This window comes from Triplophysa rosa, linkage group LG23 (assembly GCF_024868665.1).
Source record: "Triplophysa rosa linkage group LG23, Trosa_1v2, whole genome shotgun sequence".
In the NCBI taxonomy this organism is placed as follows: domain Eukaryota; kingdom Metazoa; phylum Chordata; class Actinopteri; order Cypriniformes; family Nemacheilidae; genus Triplophysa; species Triplophysa rosa.
In genome coordinates, this window is record NC_079912.1 from 18,144,815 (window position 1) to 18,167,505 (window position 22,691).

Here is a 22,691-nt window from a genome sequence, read left to right on the forward strand (position 1 = left end):
GTTTGATTCTTAAAGGTACAGTCCACCCCAAAAAAATCTGCCATCATTTATTTACCCTCATGTAAATCAAAATCTGGATACGACTCTTGTGGAACACAAAAGAAAATCTTTTGAGAAATGTCTCAGTTGTTGTGTCCATACAATGGAAGTCAATGGGGTCCGGTGTTGTTTGGTTACCAACGTTCCTCAGAATATCGTCTCCTGCAAATAAAGTCATACAGGTTTGAAATGACAAGACGGTGAGTAAATGATGACAGAACATTCGATTTTGGGGGAACTATCCCTTTAATGCAATGCTAACACCAAAGAACAGAAAACTATTCAACATTTTGACAGAAGCCACAAAGCACGTGTTTTCGCAGTGCAGCAGGTGCTGCATGGCTTCCGTGCTCTTAGAGAATACAAAACAGAGTTTACTCAAGAACGCACAGAATCAGCGATCCGCTGTTGAAGCGCATTACCATTTTGATGGCTGCGGTGATGAGGATGGTGATTATGATGATGGTGCTGTTTATGGTGATTGCTCTTGGGTGTAATCCCACAGGCCCCTGCGCAACTTGCGCGAGTGCCGTGGCAGCCAGGAGACGGTTGAGAGCTGTTCCGGAGAGGCGGTGGGGCACAGGAATGGAGGTCAAAACAGCTCTGTGTGCCTTAGATCTCATTAGCCGCTTATTTCCACCGCTGCACGATTTCAAGTCGCACTGGAGAATAACGTGGCCATAATTCACATTCAGCCAACCGTGCCGGGGACATAAATATCCCACGTATGTGAATTTAGGACACGCCAATGGATGGTTTTGTACTCGGTGGTGGAATAATAGGAATAACTTAACCTATCCTGAACTGCTTTTCAGCCATTACAGCAATCCTCATTTTAATGGTCGTGATGGTGAGGAACAGGAAGGTCTCAGACAACAGGTACATCTAACTGTGATCGACAGAATTGCTTCTTTATTAAAGTTCAAGTCTGAGATCCTTTTATCGCTGTTCTAATCAGAAGAGTTCAACATGTAAGGCATTATTGAAAGGCCCGCTGATATGTGAAGGCCAAACATGTCCTGGAACTATGCAAGGAGGTTGGCATAATAAGTCGGTGCTTGTCTGAAGGTGTAAAGAAATAACCCTCCCATTGATATTCTTTATATGGTGGGTGGGTTGGTTTGATTTTAAAGTACGATAATATATTGTTTTCAGTGTAGCTCACTTCTATTCTAAGGTTAGAAGTCGCTGGCTGTATTCTGTTGAATTAATTCATGAAAAACAACGGCATGATCTGTGGGTGTAGCCTTGACCGTGAAGAAAACTCCATTTTAAAAGTTTAAAAGCTAACTTAAAGCGAGGGCTTTTCACATTGGTGACTGATGGAGCCAAGGCTTGGTTCTTGGAGAGTGGGTTTGGGTCAAGTCTGAAATTGCATTGTACCACTAAAAAGAGAAAAAGTGCCCACTGTGGAAACTGTAAACACCCACTTAATGAAAAAACTCTTTCAATCTAAAGTACTCAAACTGATTAGCATTGAAAAGGTCCATTTCTATTAGTCATTTTGAGAACTCAGAAGTTATATATATATTTTTAAACAAATCAAGATAACAGTATCTTAGTTACAGTATATTTTCAGCATTTGTATTAATAGCACTGCTACCACCTATTTGTGCAAAACGCTATTCTGCGCTCCTTGTCTCAAGATTAAACAAAACCAAACACCAATCTAAATCAAATATTAAGGAAGAGCACGCTCAACTAAATTCTAAGACTTTTGCAACCTACAACGAAGAAAACACACCTATCGTTAGACAAGGTGAGAGACAACACAAAGTTTTTCAGTCAGTCAACAGCAAAACCATCTATATAGTGAAACAGTAAATGTATTCTTGAGAACATAATTTGCCAGTTTTAAACACAGTTTTACCAATTTAACATAGAACGAGAGTTCTAAAGTCCCTTTTAAGGGAATTCTCTGAAACCATATTGTTCAGAGGAGCACTGGCCCTCCCGGCTGAGACTGGTTTGAGTTTTGGTTCTTTGCCACTGTTGCCGTGTTGGCTTGATTAACTTCTGCAAATTCCATATTTGTATTGCTTTTATTAGGATGGTCCTCTCTGTTTGTACTCTTTACATTTAGGGTATGTTCACAAATGTCATGTTTGGTTTGATTAAAACGTACTCTGGTGCGATTGCTCTGTTAGTGCGGTTTATTTGTGTAAGTGTCAACGCTGCCACCCGAACCCTGGTGCGCACTAAACAAGCGGGCCGAGACCGCCGAAAAGATGGGTCTCGGCCCACTTTCAAACGAACTCTGGCGCGGTTCGATTGAAATATGAACGCAACACGGACCAGAGGCATCGAACCGAACCAAAAACAGGAAGTGATAACAATATACGACCCGGAAATCAAGTGATTTGGTAATATAAAAGGAGTGTTTATTAGATCTGTGCTTGCGCATGTAACGGAGGAATTTCTTGCGCCGTTTTGACTGCTTAAACACTTCATGAGGTCAGAGGTCTTCGCAAGTTACCAGGTTTGCTAAAAATACCCTCATATGGGCAGGCATACACTGAGCCTGTATAACCCAGCACACAGCATTGTTTTGGATGTCAGGCAAGTTCGGTTTTAAAATATAAATCAGTCACATTGCGACTTTACACATAACCTGTTAGGTTCGCTGTTAAAACGCCTGTCTGAACGCTAAGAGAACCGGGACTAAATTATATTTTTAATTTTTTGGTCCGGACCAACATAACCAAAACAACCGAACTACAAATGTTGTGCTTTTTATTCATTTAAAGCTGCTTTGAAACACTATATAAATAAAAGCACTATATAAATACATTTGAATTAAATATTGCCTCCGGGCAGCTATTTTAGTCATACAAGACCAAAATCCTATCTTGAATGGGCGAAGACTGACAGATTTCAAATCACTCGCTTAAGTCACAATAAAATTATTTCATATTTCGATCACCAATAAACCTGACATCAGCTTAGGATTTTAGATTTATGGTACACATGAGCATTGAGCCAATGAGCATTGCAATTTCCCTCATTCGCGGTAATAAAACAGCAGAATCTTGTTAATATCTGTGGTCTTTGCTATAGATTAACAACATTAAGCATAAAGTGCTCACAATAAATAATTATAAGCTCACAAGCAAACTTGGTGATCAAAAATGACAGGCATTGAATCACACACATTTTATGAATAAAATCTACCCAGAAATCCCAACACTGTGCTATACAGACATGCAGTTCTGGTTTAAGATACGCTAATCGCTAGATAGACGCTAGATAATGTTCCTACTATTAAAGGGGAACTCCCACCAAAAATGAAAATTGTGCCATTAATTACTCACCCTCAAGTAGTTTAACATCTATAGGACCTCCATTTTTCCCCAATTCGCAAATTAAGCTAGTTTTGGAAGCTTTCTGACTCCTCCTTAGATTGCAACGCAACCAATCTTCAAAGCGCTGAAAGTGCGTAAAGACATTGTAAAATTGTCCACGCGACTCCGGTGGTTCAGTATAATTGAATATAATTCGAAGAAGATACTTTTTGTGCGCAAACAAACAAAACTAACGACTATATTCAAAAACTTCCTGATTTGAGTTTTAGCTTTCTGACGTAGAGCCTGTGTGGTTAGAACGCGCATGCGTCGAGCGATGCTGACACCGGATGCACTGTCATGTGGCTTGTGTGTTTGGTTGCGTTGCAATCTATGGAGGAGTCAGAAAGCTTCCAAAACTTCCAAAACTAACTTAATTTGCGTTCTGGGGTAAAACAAGGGTCCGAGAGATGTTAAACGACTTGAGGGTGAGTAATTAATGGCAAAATTTTCATTTTTGGACGGAGTTCCCCTTTAAAGCCACACATTAAGCCATCAACGTTTTAAAGTTGTCTTAATATACTCGCCCTGCACTCCACTCAATGCAGCGAGAGCCCACTATGTTTGAATAAAAGTAATGGCTAATGTTTTTGATGGATCGGGCCGAAGTGCCACCTGCACAAATTTACGGGCTGTTCCAGGTGGGGCACCAATGGCCGCCTCGTAATGACTGAGAAGGAAATCCATCATTGAGTAAAACACAGGAGGCCTTTTACTGTTGAGCAGGGATTTGGCAAAAATGAAAAATGTAATCAAATACAAATTACACACTATTATATGTTGCATACTGTAGTGTCAATTAAATCATTACCAAGACAGATTCCCGAGGTGTAATAAGTTCCGCAGGCTCCGACTTTATGGCACTTTCCAGATTTCCCCTTTGACTCTCAATTTGCATTCATTGCAGCCGCGCTAGATTTTGTCCTCGGGAACATTTCCTCCGTCAGACATCCATCTTCACACATGAAGTCATTTTGCTCCAGCTTTCTTTCTTATGTGTAATGTCTTTCTAAATATTTCAGGTGTTTCACCACATGGTCTTTAAATGGTTTATAATGTCACACCTGAGCTTTAACTATATAGCCCTACAGTCACTTCAAGCCTGAATATCACACAAGACAAGCTATGCACTTACAGTCAATGGTTTGGAAAAACGTTTTCATGTAAAGACTTATGCCTGAACATTCAAATTATTCATGAATTACTTCATAAAACAAGAACGTTTGAAAAAAACATGACATTTTTTAAAGATGGGTTGGACAGTGATGAAAAAAACAGCCACCTAGTAATATACGTATTGGTGAACATCATGTATAATGCAAGAAACACCATTTTTTCATTTCGATTCAACACTTTTTCTTACAAATATCTGTTTGTGTTATTTAAAGTGTAGATAACTTAACTATGTAAAATAAAATCGTAATACTAAACAATGAATGGGATTCTCAATTCTCAGTTCTCCATTCTCCATTCTCAATTCTCCATTCTCAATTTCTGTTCTGGAAATGAACATGATAATGTATGTTGAGCTTCTGCTCTTTTATATTTACACCACAAGTAAAATTCTACACGTCTATATGATTGAATGTAAATTATGTTCTCTTTACAGTTAATATCTCCTTGATACCACTTGACAAGCACTCACTGTAACACAGAATACTTTTATCATTCCCCTATTAATCTTTGCCTCTCAGAAACTGTAAAGTCAAGCACCAGAGTTAATATGACAAATGTGTACAGATAGCTGCTGTCTGCTGATAAGTCATAGCCAAAACTGCGAAGAACTCCACTACAGCAAATGTACTGTAAAAGCCTCCATCTGGAGAGCTGCCTAAAATGTGCTCAGAGGTGATCGGGGAGCATTAGACGTGTGTTTTACTTGCTCTTTGACGGATGCCAAGATGGCAGAGGTGGTCTCTGTTTCAGGTCCATCTCCGTTAGAAGCACTTAGCCCTGGGCTCAACATGGTGGCCTTCTCGGCTTCAGCGGGCTGTTCTGGAACTGGCATGATTTCTGGAGGAGACAAAAAACATCAATCAGTCGACTCTCTTCATTATACTGGAATGCATTATTAATCTTTATGGTCCAATGAAGGTGGCATGAAACCAGGGACCCCGCTAGAATTTATGCGACCTGGTAAAAATGTTTAAGTGTGGACTCCTCCAAACAGTAAAATAGAGTTATCTTTTTAGATGTATTGTAAATTGTTTTAACGTAAAAATGTGTATGCCTGTATGTGTTCATGTAGCAGGTGGTAGAGCATTGCATAGCAGGGCACAAGGCTAGGAACACATATACTGTACTGATTAAAGAAATAACTAACCTAATTCATAAAATACGAAGAACTAGAATATTATGATCGATTTTTGCTTATTTTGAAATTTGCTGCTAATCTAACTGTCGGTAAAATTAAGATTAATTTAGTTATTGTAGTACTAATAATTTTAGTAGAGGTATGTTATTTTTATCAATAAATAAAACCGTAATTTTTCAACTTTAAGGTCTTTGCACATACAGTCCGAAATGTTCGTATGCGTTTTTTCGTATTTGGCGCTTGTTTGTACGGTGTCTCAGAATTGTCAAAACGCCTCTCGAAATGCTTGCTACGGATGCGAAAAACGCAGAAAATCGAACCCTGTCCGAATTTTTTTATGACGGACGAAAATATCGGAGGCAATGTGTAAATGTGATTGACACAATGTGAGGTCGTATTTATTTTTTAACGTGCGGAAATTTCGGATGCAAATTTCGGACTCAATGTGCAATCCTTTAGAATCTTCAAGTCATTTATTTGTATGTAATAGGGTTGCCAAGTCTTCTTTTTTCCATGCAGATGGTGTTATTTTCAGAAAGAAAATGTTCGTAATCTGAAATGCATAACAGTGACTGCAAAATGTATATATAATGACCGTTTAATGTATTTTAGGTATATGTTTTGATATTTGAGACAGGGTCTATTTGGGCTAGTTTTGCGGGGTGTTTATGTTACGCAGCTCTGGCAACCCTGTCCACCTCAGACAACCAAGAACAAATTAAAAACAGACAATTCCAAAGACAATTAGGCATTAATACATTCTCAACCCAGTCTGTGTTATCCACTTTTAGCTTATAAACCCCTTAAGTCTATTTTTAATAGCAACTGAGCAAACATCAGTATGAGGAAACCCGTGACTGATACACACTCTCGAGCATCTGTATTGATTGATTACAAAGAATTTTCGAAGAATAACTCAGCTGGGCATTAGCTGGACTCAGATCAAGATAAATGGTTATATAGGACAATCTCTGGGTGTTTTATCTCACTCAGTGGCTGTTGTGGCCAGGCCTGCCAACTTTGTTGGCTTGTTAATAAAGATGAGTAGCCTAATCCGGCGTGACAGCATGCCTCCACCTAGCTTCATGAAAATTTGATTATGCTTACTTAAACCACTATTTCCACATTGTTTACCTAGCTCTGATCTTGCTATTGCACATGGATGTATCATCGCAACCACAGGAAAAACAGAACTGGTGGTATTCATCCTGACATTAAGACAGAAACAACCATCTTCCCAGAGAGAAGGTCTGAGATTCTGTGTGTGCTACAAGCATTCAGAAACCTGAACCTTCATCAAAATCTGCTAGGTTAAGATATAACATGAGGTGGTATCTGTCAAATCAAGTGATGAGAAACAACACCGTCCAACTCAGATGCTGATTGGAGAATCCGAGTGACATTTTTACCGCCTACCAACTCTTCTCGGCTGCTCCTTGATCACACTGTGACCTTCAGGGAAGGAAGACTGAAATGATTGTGCGGTAAATTATTTGACAGTTTTGTTACAACAGGTCATACGAGTCAAAGGACAATGCCAAAGGACAGCGTAGAGGATGTAGTATGCATGCATACCTGCATATCTCAACAATGCACTTTCAAGTACAAGGTCAAGGTCAAGGTCAAGGTTATTTGTATAGCGCCTTAAAACAACAGTCTTGACCAAAGTGCTTCACATAGCAATAGTAACAGCGTACTTAAAAAGAACAAATCAAGAAGTTCAAAAAGTTAGTACTTTATCAAACACAGCATATACTTTGAATAGTATGAGAATGCAGCTCCTGTGTCTCAGTACATCTCCATCCCCACATTATGGCTCCACAGACTTTTTTATGCCATGCAAACAAACGGATAATGTTTCATTTTTCAATGATACAGCTCATTTGCTTCTCTGTGGTTTCCGCTTGCAAAGGTACTACCTCCCTTACCAACCCTGGGCAGGCAAATGGTGCATTTAAATATATCTGCGAGCCTCTGCGGTAGACTGGCCTATGTCAACCTCAGTCTTAAAAAAAATCTACTGTTCTCATGCCTTACGCATTGAAATGGAACGTACCCAATTAGCCTTTAGTTTAAAAATACATTTCACAGTCTCAACATGATGCTAAAACATAAAAAAAACCCTACTGAAACACTCCAGGATTTTGAGGCTTCTTTATTGTGATGTGATCTAATAATCTTTTGCTCCGCTGAACACACAACGTGTCTTCTTATTCAGACCCTGATTCAGGTCATCACTGAAATGACACATATCAACGATTATGTTCGTGGTTTTAATTCATACAATATTTCTTTTGAATCTGATTGATAAAATAAAATAAAATAACCTGCAGTACAATTTAATATTATTTCAGTGTGAAAACCAGTCTAGCAAAATCTCATTAACATAGAAGTAAACTTTTATTGTAGTCTCGCAAGTGAGAAAAAAACAGACTAGAAGCCTTTCTATGACTGATAGCATTTTAATGGTGGCTTCAATTCACTCCTGATCAATTTACTTCATTTACAAGTATTTGGTGGTTGTATTATTGACAGGTATGATGACCCAATTTTTTCTTATGTATTTCCAAGAAAAAGAACATAGTCTTTATATTCAGAACAATATGGTCGTTTCAAAGCTGAATAAAAAATGTATGAGAATTAAAAGTCAAAGCTCTAAAACAGACTGTAGCGAGGAAGGCGGGACGAGAGCCGTGGGGCAGGAAGGCGGGGCCGGTGGCGTGAGTGATAATGAGTGTCAGCTGTACGCGCACCGGTCCCGCATGCCTCACGGGGAGCTAGGGAGCATAAGAGGACGAGCGACGGGACTGCCGACGAGAGAGGACCGGGCCCGGAAGTTAAGTTTGTTTATGTTCGTGTGGCCGGCAGTCGACCGTGAGGTGGCTGCCGGCCTTTTATTTGCTGAATTATTGTTTGTTTATTTTGTATTAAAGTTTGTTAAATGTTCGCCGGTTCCCGCCTCCTTCCTTCCCTACATTGAGCTTTGTTACACAGACAATTAATCATCAGCCAAATTTCATAATCGTGACCGCCCTAATTTGGTGTGGAATATAGTCCACAAGTATAGTTTGGGTTCATCTGCGAAACTAAGAAACAAAAAAACATATACTTGAAATAGCATTACAAAATGTTATTATCGCTAAGGAACAGAATATGAGCTCACACAAAAAGCTTTCTGACAAAAGCATGTCACACATTACCAAACTTGACAATGCACCCAACGCTCCTCAAGCACAACATTTCAACCCCTCTGTATGTAAATCCGTTAATGAGTCCGTGGTATTCTCATTAAAATGTAATGCACTGTTTGTCACACTAAGATAAACATTACTGTACCAGCCTAAAAACACTGCCTGGTTTAAGTTTTCATTTATGTTTTAAAACTAAACTGTTAACTACAAGTGTAAATGCATATTATCTGCATCACCTGGAAAATACTCAAATGTTACCATGGCTCCATTATAATCCCCTTTTCCCTAATCATCCGATGTTAATCATTAATAATATAGTTTACCCAGAAATGACATTTTCTTCCATCATTTAGTCATCCAAACCTGTATGACTTTCTTTCTTCTGCAGAACACAAAAGAAGATATTTTAAAGAACATTGCTGACCAAAAACCATTGACCCCCATTGACTTCCATTGCATAGACCCAAAACTACGGAGACAGTCACATTTCTCAGAATATATTCATTCGTGTTCCACAGAGTCAGATACAGGTTTGGAACGACATAAGGACATAATTTTTATTTATCATTTTACTCAAATAAGATCTGAAATATTGCACTAAAGAACAATGTGTTAATTCCCTTCTATTCACCAGACCTTAAAAATGTTATAAACCAATCAAGTTGCGGCTAAGTGGGCGTTCTGTATTTGTAATAGGCCTTCAAAACCAATGTCCTCGTCTTCCTTTAATCAGGGGTCTCGTATGTAGCATGACACAATGGAAACATATACATGACAGCACACTTAATGAGGTTCATGGGTGATTTTCTCTAACAAGCTGCTCGACGCCTCATTATCAATGCACACTGACAACATACATCCATCAGGTCTGCATCCCAAATAACTCCAACTATGTTCATCAGGAATCTCAGACACCAGATCATTTATTTAACCGCTCTAGTCAACCTCATGGTGTCACTTTTAATGGGGTATTTACGAGACAAAAAAATAACTGATTAAGAAGGTTTCAAACGTTGTCAAGGAAGACGACAGAGTACAGCCAGGCGATCAGAGCTGATTTGCTAAACACAAAGATTATAAAATAATGTGATTTTAGAATGAGGCGAGCAACAGAATGTGAGAATCGGGATGAGAAAAACCACACAGAGAGGGATAAAATGTGAAAAACTGTGGACTGGGAGAGAGTCTGGAATATTTGACAGGAGGTGCAGACAGACCCGTTGTCACCCCGGCTAAAATAAGGCTGCCAGGTTGTAACTGCCGGTGCCCGTCTCATCCGCATTTGGCGCTTAAACTGGTAAAACAAGCCTTTGTGTTGCTCCCGGCTAAACCCTGGAGCAGTTTGGCAAGCCAGTGCACAGGAACTGATTGAGTGCTGGTGTTGTTATCCATCCTGTTTGATGGCTTAGCCTGACTGTAAACTACAGTAGAGATGGGGAAACGGCCTCGATCCAGCTACAACTAATCGCAAAAAGAGATTTAGATTGGTTGTGACAAAAAAATTTCAGCGGAAAGCTTATAACACATATAGCACAAGACTGAAATAAACAATAAGTTGTAATGTGATGGCCTGAGAAATCTGCCTGATTCAGTAACAGTATAGTATAAATCAGAACCCAGCGAAGTACTCAAGCACTGATTATTCACGATTAATCGATTAAAAAAGTTTGTGTTTGTACATGAAAACTGTGTAATCTATACTGTAAATCATATTTAAATATGAATTAATATATTTATTTAATATTTCTCATATATACACATAAATATACACAGCACACAGATTTTTTTTATTTTAATGTTTATTATTACTTTATTGTATTTTTACCAGTCTGGTGTATACAGTCACGGGCTAAAGACTGCGTCAGTGAATCTCTGTCAGAATCTGTCAGATAGCGCACCAGTATTAAGTTCTCTTTCGCGCTTGAATGAATAAAACCACACAAGATTATGCCAGAAAGCCCGTTTTGTCTAGCATTTTCGTAATCACAGACTTCAACATGTTAAATAAACTCTTAAATGAATGCAAAGAGTTGTGAAAATGGGAGCCGTATTCTTAAACCTGCTGGTGTGACTCCTGTCATTAATGTTTATCAAAGAACAAAAGAAAAGAGGAATTCAATGTGTTTTGTAGCTTTAATGAGAATTCTTCTGTATTTAATTTACAATTTAGCATTAAAGACTGTAAAGTGTTTGAGAACTTCATTCGATTTCTGTATATTTCCTACCTGTTAGACATGTTAGCTCTCAATTGTACTGTTGAATGGCTATAATTAATGTTAAAATAAATAAAAATAATAAATCATCATTTACATCAGTTACAGTACTAATAACAGAATGTTGGCGTTCACTCATAAAATGATGCTGTTAAAGAAATCAGTTGTTTCTACATTCATTTGAAGATTAAATGTGAAATGATTAGAATGTAAAAGTATATTTTAAAACATTAATGGTATGTGCGATTAATCACAGTAAAAATTTGTGATTAATCAGATCAATTTGAATCGATTGACAGCACAAATTTGTATTATTATTTATTTTTAATATACACAGCACACACATTTATTGTACATGACTTCTTTATTTTGGAATCGATTAATCGCGACGAATCGCAATTAATCGATTTGACAGGCCTAAAATGTAGATAAATTAACTGCACATCTCTACTGAAAACAGCTAGTCAATGCAGGTTGCCAGCCGTTGGGAGTTTGTCCGCTGGTCTATCTCAAGTTAAGTCACATTGCTTTACTGTCACTTATCTGCCTCATGGCAAAAGCAGAAATGAAATATTTCATACATTCTCACTATGACAGGTCAATATGATAAGCTCTGCCTACATTTATTATTAACAGTCCAGTCAAGACAGTAACTCACCGCCCACCTGTGATCTCGTGACAGACTCGGGCGGGTCCCGTGTTCCCTAAAGCCCACCGGCTGTTTATTGCAGATTCTAGCGCTAGCACAAACGTAGCTGAGCCCACATCACAGTGAAATCTCTGTTAAAAGGCAACATGAAACAACATCTAATGAGGGTTCTGTTTTCAGAGGAAGAACAATTCCATTATATTTTGATAAAAGATTATGCAGACAGCTATTCTTTGGAATAAGGTGCATTCAATTTCGATGTCAAGCTCATTTTAAACAAACACTGTATTAAATCCATCTCTAGAGACTAGCGTCCAATTATCTATGGCCAGCACCCTGCCTCTCTGAGCACAAGTCTTTTTACTCTCATCTGTGAAGACCCAAAAGAGTGGGCTGAATGTGTCAGAAAGGAAATCAGCCCTCTCTCTCTTTTTCTCTCTCCCTCGCTCTCTCTTCCCCTCCTCCTACTCTCCTCTCCCAGTCACTTCCCTGCATATTGCGCATGTCAGTGCATTGGTTCTGGGCAGGGAGTCTGGCAGCCACGCTGTCCTCCTTCCCACGCGACTTGTGAATTCCGTCCCTGCGTTGATGCTGCAGGATGCCAGCTAGCGCCCGCATGCAGCAGCCGAGGAAATAAATAAACAAACTAGAACAATCCAAGGACTGGAAAGAGTCATGTCTGATAGTCTGCCATGTTGAGAGCCTTAAATACCCAACAGGGGAAACGTAAGAAGTGAATTAAAACGTTATTCAGTACAATTTCAATTCAAAGTATTTTTTCAATGATGGTTTTTAAAGTTCAATGTGTGAAATTTAGCGGCATCTAGCGGTGAGGTTTCAAATTGCAACCAACGGCTCACTTCAGCCCCACCCCCTCCCTTTCGAAGTAAACATAAGGCTTCATTATCTAAGTTCTTTATACACCTCTGAAGACATAGTTATGTATGATATTATATCGTATTTCGGTCAATAGATCCTCCCAAAAATGACACATTGGACTTTTAACTAGATGCATTTACCATTTAAAATATTTCTGGCTACAATGGCTTTCAGATAAATATAAATGATAAATGTTTTTTATTGTGCATTCCAATTAATATAAATCAAACTGCACTTGGTTTGTTTTGATTTAAGCCATAATAACTAATAACAAAATACAGCTAACTAACAAGATAAAACATAATAAAACACATGATTTTTTTTTAAAACATTCAAACGGAGTTATCTAATTTTTGAACCAAACTCTTCCATTACTGAGATACGTAGTGAATATTATGAAAAGACTATAAAATATTAAGAATTAATTTCGTCCAGGCCAAAAAGTTACAAACAAGGGCATAATAACTACTTCATTGTCCCTCTTTACCAAAGCTGCTTAACATCATGTTTCATAGGGCATCTTTAGCCCTGGGCATCTGACATGTCATTTCTGTTCCTCTGACATGTGGCCTATTTCAGCGCTACCTGGCTGAGCTCATTGGTGAGGTCTGGCATTTCTGTCATCCAGCAGAGATAAGAGACCCGAAAGCTTTGAAAAAGCTGATGAGCCCGACTGCACACCAGAGCCAGACAGGGAATGGCACAACTAAATGAATGCAGTGGAAACCAAAACACCCATGTGAAACCCTTTTTTTTACTTCATAAAAATGCAGTGGATTGAATGTGTTTTCCAGCCAAACAGATGCCCTCCGGCATTGTTTGATTCCTCTTTGTTTTCCCTTCCGATCTAGGAACATGTCAACAAACTCTGTACTCCAGGAGTTTGGCAGCCGGTCGAACACAACCAGGACCACACTTGACTCATGATGTCAGACAAGCCTCAATCCACAGCAAGCAAACAGTCACGCTAGGCTACGCTCAGCCCATCGGAGAGCAACATCTCCATGAGAGTGGCATCCGGATGTGTTCTAACTCGCTCCTGTATCCTCCTCCAGCGGTTGGAGGAGCTCGTCTTCATGGTCCCTACTCAGGTGCGTTGGCACATCACTGTCTTCTTCCTATTCAAGTTCTCTTCCGGTCTCCAATAAGGCTGTCTCCACTATAACCATCATTCATAAAATAAAAGGTTCATCTACAGGATGAATAAATAATGACAGAATTAGATTTTTAGGTGAAGCTTTCTTCTGTTGAACACAAAAGAAGGTCTTTTGAGAAATGCCTTCGGGTGGTTTTGAATCCATACAATGGAAGTTGTGTTCTGCATAAGAAAGAAAGTCATACAGGTTTGGAATGACATTAAAGGGGTCTAAATGATGAAAGTATCTATCCCTTTAATGTTCTCTTGGCTACATAGCTTTGTTTATGGTTTTGGTGGATGACAGTATGTGACAAATGAATTTGCACCAAAACCGCAAATATTGATTGGATGCACGACCTTTGACGTCCACACCGAAATATATGGCAAGCACATTCTCCTCCCTTTTAAAAATTGATAAGATTATTCATTTCGTTAATCTAACCATGCAGCATCGTATTATGTTCACTAACCTATCCTATCAAAACAGACAGACCCACCAGTTGGGAACCACTGGTCTAGAGAAAACTGAAATATTAATGATTTGTTTTTCATTGCAGTGCCGGGTATCGTATTCCTTTAGCCGTCCCCCCGTCCACTAGATTCATGCAGAACAGGCCTGTTTGAAAAAAACAAATTGAAATCTAATCTATAGAGCTATTAATGTCACATTTCGGAAGAGAAAAACTGTCCGATGCCATTATTATTTCTCTGCGCACTGCAACCGCAATGTAATAAGCGCTCTGGCATTTCATTTCAGTCTGGCAATATGTAGAATAAACACAATAACCTTATCAGCAATTGAGCCATCTTGTACATTTGTTTATGTTCACATGCATTGAAATGCATATTCCCTCATCGCTGCGAGATGGCAAACCTGAAACACAGCAGTGGATGGAAAACAGATCTCAAATATCAGCAGCAAACACCAGACATGACCTCATGTATATGATAACACAGCAGTTCATTTTAATAGGACTACAGAGTACACGCACACATTTGCATTGAGTCCTTCATGACATGACATATATTCTGTATGCTTGATAAACACACTTCTTCTGCATTTGATCCACAGCATGAAATCTCTAATCTCCACAAAGGAATAGGACACATGTTTCCTAATCTAACACAAAACCAACTAGACATATAATGACAAATGAGGATACAACTTAAAGGTCCAGATATGAAATTTAGCGACATCTAGAGGTGAGGTTGCAAATTGCAACCAACGGCTCACTCCACCGCTCCCCCTCCCTTTCGAAGCACTACGATGGCTGACACAGGACAAAGATGTTGTCACGTTTTCGCTTCTTTGCCGACGGAGATACCATATTTATGAAACACGCTCTGTAGAGCAGTTTGTCCGTTCAGGGCTACTGTAGAAACAACATGGTGAATTCCATGTAAGGGGACCCGCGGTGTATGTAGACAGAAATAGCTCATTCTAAGGTAATAAAAACATAACGCTTCATTATGTAAGGTCTTTATACACCTCTGAAGACATAGTTAAGTGTATTATATTGTATTTCTGTCAATAGAGCCTCCTTAATCTTTCATGTTGCACCTTTAAGTGATTTGTGAAAGGGGAGCTGGTAACTAAACGCTTGACCAATTTATTTCTGCATTTGAAAAGTACAAACAAACTTCTTTTGTTTGCTATTATTTTCTATTGTTAAATGGGCACCAACACACTGACCATATGGTGTTCCATATGTTTGTACACTGGCAACAAACCTTCCCCAAAAATCGCCCCCAACATAATTATAGATGTACAGAACCAGAAATAGCCTTCAATGTCACCATTAATACATTTATATTCCATTTATGTTAATATAGCTTACATATTATTCATGTACTATGAACTGATATTATCCAGAGTAATGCTTAGGATGCAGGGCCCCTTTAAATAAATGCACTCAGTAAGTTAATGTGAATGTAATTTACTTTCAGTAGACGGATGTTACCATAGCTAAATATATTCAGTCGTTTCTGTTGGCTGCACTGGGACACCGTCTGTGTCAACTTATTGCACGGATCATTTGGCAACTGCAAATATACCACAGTTCAAGCATCTGAAAGAAAAAATCCTTCAAGTCAAACATAGCAAAAAAAAACATTTCTAAGGCAAGATTTTCACCTAAGTAAAACATGTCTAGAGGCTTTGATCTCTTATGAATTCGCAAAATTAATTGTCCGTAAGGTCATCTTAATAACATCTATGGAAGATTGATCCGGCTTAATTGCAAGAACTTCATTAGGGAGTTTCGCTAAATGAAGCAATGCGTTTTGAATATCATTCTGCTTTTTAATGAAGATGTCACTCACTGATGCATATTTTTGGAAGGAGATGAGATTTTTTGATCCAAATCTGTAATCTTCATCTTTGAGTTTTTGAGAAACAAACCAAAGAAGACTGTGGAGACAGCAAACTGCAAACTAACTTCATACAAAGCCAAAGAATACTTTGTTAAAATTGGAAAATAACGACTATCTTACATGAGAGCCAGCGAGCTGTTAATTTGTTCAGATAGATTCCGAGTTTGTCCGTGCTATAATTCAGTTTAAGGTCGAGCAAATATGATTGTCCTTTGTGATTGATGGCTCAAATTTACCACCACCTAATGTCAGATATTACATTCAAAGTTATACATACAGTATAATTCAATTTCAGTATAATTCAATTTTCTCTAAACGTACAGGGAAGGCCTTTGAATCCTGTGGAGAGGTCTGGCAGACAATAAATTGTAAGGCGTCTATGTCACAACACCAGCTTCTGTCATTTGAAATCAAGGACTGAAATTCACCCTATGATTGCCAGTGATGGGTTTGAACTGAAGAGGTTTAAGAAATGAACACTTTTTCGAATTGAAACCACAACCTTCGGACATAAGGTCCAAAATGTCCAAACTATTATTATAGACCATCCTTTTTAGAGGTTTGTAATGAACAAAAATCCCCCCTGTCTTTGTATGTGTGTCAAATCAAATACCATCCCTATTCCAAATCTATAATCTAATACAAACCAAGTGCTCTGAAAATCAACACCTGATTCCAAGATCTTACTGAGTAACCTTACCGACCTCCTTGAGCCATTCACACAGTGGATAAGCTTTCTTGGTCGTGCTTATGAGCCTGTATGATAAAGGTTGGCAAGGGAGGATCATGTCTTGACTTCCAGCTAAGAAAGGACGATCTCAATAGCAACCAGGCATGAGGACGCCCTGCCACAATTAGCTGCCTGTGGTTTGCTAATTCATCTAACCGTTGTTCCGTCTCATCTTCACCACACGTGTACCGAAATAACAAAGTTGGGAAATTGGCTGCGGCTAAAACAGCATCTCGTTCTCGACGTGAACCGAGCTTTACGGGAAAAAACTGGGTGGGAACTAATTTCGCATGGATATAAGAAGCCTAACTATCATATTAAGATACAGATATGTGGAGAATAGTCCTGCCATTCATCACCGCAAGATCGTGTCTAATCTGTTTGTTACGAACGACTGTCGCAAACTCACGGCGAGCATATAAAAGTGGCTCTTCTGGCACTGTGCAATAAGCCGTTCTTCATAATAACGGGTGACTCTCATCAGCAATGCAATCATAAGCGTCAGTAATTAGCAGCTGTGCGAGACGGCAGATCTTAAATTAATTCCCCTGATTACCACATTGATTATTTCATTTCATCGGCGCGTGGTGGCGTCAGAAAATTCACTAGTAGTGGAAGGAATGCCATCGTCGAGCGGAGAGGAAACGCTTCTGATTTCCATTCCTGAGGGCCTGGAGATTACCATTCCACTTCCTCTTCGGCTTTCCGTTAAGATGCACTTTGTGCTGTGTTGTGGGTGTCCTACCAGTTCCCTTTGAGAATATTTTATTCTCCAAAACCGTTTCATTGTGCCTTGTGGTGTCTCCAAGAGGCTTTGTCTCAAAGCTCAAAGTTTGTCCTTTAGTTCACTTTTACTTTCATAGAAAGCCATACGCACACATATATGACAGTGTTCCTCTATCGCCCTGTGTTTGTTGGGAGGTTTGTTGATGGCACAGACAGAAAGAATGCCATTCGTTGCCATTGGACTTGGAGTGAATGAGATAAAACCTCAATCTCACAAGACTTAATCTGCTATTGGCCCGTTTATATTTTTAAGCAAGGTGGCACACTGCTGAATAACACTGATAAAATGAAATAAAACAGGGATTTGGGAGAAAAAACAACAGAGGCTATTGAGGTTGAGGATGGGAGGTCATCGTGACTCTGTAGTCAGCACGGCACTTAGAGAATAGATTCAGTTTTTCTCGCCTGTGACAAACGGGGATAAGGCTCAATATTATCTTCAAGGTCAACCTGATTCGAACACTAGAAAGAAGTACCCAGCCAGATGAGCTTGAATCCCCTTTACATCCCTTTCTCACCCTTATCACCGTCTCAACACACTTGGTTAAACAAAGCGAAACAGAACAACCCCTCTCTCTCTCTCTCTCTCTCTCTCATGCTCACTTTACCATACCACAGTGCCATAGAGCAGATAACTTCAATTACACCCTGCCTTTTTCCAGCAACACATTTTGACGGCAAAAAAGTTGTTGTTTAGTATGTTCTACATTTACATTTACATGTATTTATTTTCCAAACATCACAAGCAATTCGTCAATATTTCTTCTGTGCAAAGGTTACATTATAAAGCTATTAGAGGAAGACTATCAAAACGTAAAGAAGAACTTTCATTCAACTTTTAAACAGTGCAAGGCACAGATTGAATTCAACACAAAACACCTTAAAGAAACAGTTCTTCCAAAAATGAATATTCTGTCATGAATTACTCACACTCAAGTTGTTCCAAACCTGTATACATGTATTGGTTCTGATGAACACAAAGAAAGATATTTAGAAGAATGTTAGCAGCTGAGATTTCTGAGGCACCATTGACTACCATAGTCAAAATAATTATTGTATTTTTTTTTGTTCTGTTGAACACAAAAGAAGATGTTTGAAAGATTTAGGAAAACAAACAGTTCTGAGGCACCTTCGACTACCATTTTAATAATAGTCAATAGTGCCCCAGAAATCTCAGTTGCTAACATTCTTCCAAATATCTTTCTTTGTTTTAACAGAACAAAGAAATTGATACAGATTTGGAACAACTTTTCCAAACAACGAATTTTCATTTTCATTAATGAGACAGTTCCCCTAAAAATAATTTCAATGAATCATTTATTCACCCTCACGTCATTCAAAATCTGTATACGGCTCTTTCTTCTGTAAAAACACAAGAGATGACATTTTGAGAAATGTTTCAGTGGTTTTGTGCCCATGCAATGGAAGTCAATGGGAAAGTCAATGTTACAACATTCTTCAAAATATCTTCTTTCGTGTTCTGCAGAAGAACATGTTTGGGATGAAATTTAAATGTTAAAAATGTAATTATTAATAATAATCATTATAATTATATAATAAAAACGACTATTATATGAATCTCCCTAAAACATAACACATACAACACAATAAATTTCCGTAAGCGTTATTGACCTCTGCATGGAACCCTGACGAATGTATCCTCTCAACAGATAAGGACCCGACATGACCACTCAACCCTACACTTCACAAGGCCAGCGAGCTGAACCTGTCATTGTGATGTATTCAAAGTCTACTGCATGGTCACTGACTGCTCACAGACCCCATTCAACAAACAAGACCCTAGAAACACATCCTGATCTTCCCTGTCTGATGGCAATGAATCCACGACGGTACTGTATGGCCTTTCCATTCCCAACTCTTCTTCTGATTGATTTTCTCGGGATTGTTCGGGCTGTGCCATGTTTGTGATTGAGGTAATCATAAATAAGACCCAGGTTTCTAAATAACCACCAAAACATTGAGGAAATCCAATTGATGATGTTTGCCATCACGTGGGCGTGTAATCTTACAGAAAATTGATTTCTTTTCCCATCTCTCCACCGCTGTTAATATAAAACTAAGCCTTCATCCCAATATCAAAAAACTCTTTTGGTCACAACGGTTGGTCCCGGTTCCCTCTAAATGCCTCCATCACAACTCCCAGTGGAGTCCAGCCAGGAACCCTGCCTCACTAGATAGATGTCATGGTAACCACGCTGCTAATGGTTGCTACGGTTTCCAGGAGACTGCTCCACAGAGGGGCTTCAATTGACGCCCCAGCGACCAGCTCTACACCCAAGGACACAGACACACCGGAGATCACTCTGACGGAGCGTTTGACACAAAGGAGGTCTAGTTTGGAAGGCGTGAATGGCACAGCATTAAGCTGAATTAAAACCCGGCTTCTACTCACTTCTGGTCAAGTCACCTGACTAGTTGCATAACACTCCTATGAAGTGGAGCCATTTTTGCATTTCGAGGGTACGGCACAAGGGGATCGGAGGGGAAAAAAAAGATGAACGCTTGGAAAATGGTTTCATCCTTGATAATTACACGCAATGAAGCGTGACTGTGCGGGCTGCACCTCGGGGAGCACCGAGATAATCTGCAAACCAGTCCACCCTCTGCTGGGGGTCCCTGAGGTCACCCCGTCTGCAACAGATCCTGCCAATCAGATGGTAAAAACAAACACGCAGCAAGTTCTTAACTAAATAAGATTCATTCATGCTAAAGCATTTCAGTCATTATGCACGAGACACTCCGCTATACAATTTTTCAAGTCGAGCTTCGCGCCAATATTATACCCACAAGACACAGCCTCAGAGCCAGGTGTTAAAAATGAGGCCTTATGATATTGCTCTGTCAAATTCGTCTCTTAGATCCTTTCTAGACATCTTTTTCATTGCACCGAAGCCGACTGTCAATCAAAGGCGTGCATCTGATTTCATTTTCTATAGGGCTATAAATAAGAGTCTAAAAATAGCCGGCTCGCTGATGAACGCTTTCCGCCCAAGGTGTGCAAGCCGGCAGAGATGCTTGGTTACGACTGGGTTCTCTCATCGTGACAGGACCGAGGCACATTCAGGTGCTACGCCGAGACATTTGGAAATATTTCGTTCTGAAAGAAGAGAATCCACAGCACAGTTTGATTAACCCCCTCTTTCCCCAGTGAGCGTTTGCTGTTTGATTCTTAGACCCTTTCCACAAAAATCAATATGGTTAGAGGCACAGACACACACAGAAAGGACTCCGCTGACTCAGCAAATGAGGATCAGTTGGTCAGAGAATTATTTCCCTCCACAGCATGAAAACAACACTTAAAGCACTGTATTGTTTGTGCAAATTAATACGCCAAAAACTCCCTCCGCTAAACAAGCAGAAAAAGCTCTTTTGTCTGTTTTACATTTACATTTTTACATTCACTGAATGCATTTGCCGGACGCGTTTATCCAAAGTGACTTACAGTGCATTCGAGCCATACGTTTTATCAGCATATGTGCTCCATGGGGTTTGAACCCGTGACCCACCATCAAGTTTTTAACCAAAAACCACCCTTATACAAAAGTGGAACAATGAAGAACACCAATTTAACTGGATTTTGTAATAAAGTGCTACTTTCCAGTGTTATCCACTGATGTCACGCATACCTAAATCTTCAAGACTGGGGTCTCTGCAGAACAAAGGGGGGCGTTTCTCAATTACAGGTGTTCCTCAATCTCTTAAAATTGATTTGCAAAAATCAAGTGGACGATTGCCAATTCCCTTCTCCTATTGGACGTTTGAAAACCACCTATCCCATTTAGAAACGCCCAATAATTCAGAGATAGGCTTCTGCCCTTTTTGTTTGAATGGTTGAGAAACGCCCTGGTTAAAAAACGCCCCACAATTGAGAAACGCCCCCTCCGTGTTCTGCAGAAACCTACTTCAAAAAATTTGTCTCTGGGTTTTTACAAAAAAATGAAGGAGTCATGTCATATGGAGTTAAACTATCCTTGATATTTTGACATATAACACTGTGTCTACATCGGACTGTATAATAATAGTGCTTAGGAAGTTTCAAACTGTATTGTTAAGCCCATTGCACACTGAGTCCGAAATTTGCGTCCGAAATTTCTGCACGTTAAAAAATAAATACGACCTCACATTGTGTCAATCACACTTACACACTGCCTCCGATATTTTCGTCCGTCATAAAAAAATTCGGACCGGGTTCGATTTTCTGCGTTGTTCGCATCCGTCAAGCATTTTCAGTGGCCTTTTTTAACAATTCCGAGACACCGTACAAACGAGAGCCAAATACGAAAAAACGCATGCGAAAATTTCAGACCGTATGCGCAAAGACCTTTAGTCTAACAACAGAATTCTACAAAGTGACTGGGTCTCTGGTTCTAACATACAGTATATAGCTGAAATGTTCTGGGTGTTGATGCTTAGTTCCTATGCAAAGGCTGATATGATAACCATTGCCAATCATTTGGTGCTGAATGGGTGCTCAGTGTGCAAAAACAAAAACTTTACCTTAGGCTCCCCTTTGTCATAAGTCCACTTTTTCATACATTTGTATTTTGTATACATGAACTTGATTTAAAGAACAGAGTTATCAAGAGCATAGGCCTACGTACTGTTCATTTACGACTCTCAATTTCACACTTCATCCTGTACTCAAAACCCCCTGGGACTAGATGACCAGACGTCCTAATTTTTCTTAGACAGTTCCCACCCTACCCCATGTGTCCCAGCTTATTTTATCTACGGCAAGCATCACTATTGCTACGACTCAATAGTTTTAGAAGTAAAAAACATGTCCACCGGTTGAAAATCACATAGTTAATATGGGTTTTAAAATGTATGTTAGGTACAGTAAATAAGTTAGTAAGCAACAACCTAGAACCATTGAACACCTTAACAACACACTTAAAAACACCTTATCAACTTGATTCAAGCACACTTCGCAGGCAAATACCACTCAATTTTGTATGTAAAAATATAGCAATTTAATTTAGTCGTTCATTCAAAAGTTTGTTAAAACATACATTTA

The 22,691-nt window shown here is 39.2% G+C and overlaps 1 protein-coding gene across 2 annotated transcripts in view; it reads right to left on the minus strand.

Annotated features, from left to right (window-relative positions):
- The window catches only part of ctnnd2a (catenin (cadherin-associated protein), delta 2a), a 274,012-nt gene that overhangs the window by 232,646 nt on the left and 18,675 nt on the right, over positions 1–22,691 (minus strand). For both annotated transcript variants that reach the window (XM_057322474.1, XM_057322473.1), the window contains exon 2: positions 5,260–5,393. In XM_057322474.1, the coding sequence (XP_057178457.1) occupies positions 5,260–5,388 (129 nt within the window). In that variant the 5' untranslated portion in view covers positions 5,389–5,393. The remainder of the gene's footprint in view (positions 1–5,259; positions 5,394–22,691) is intronic.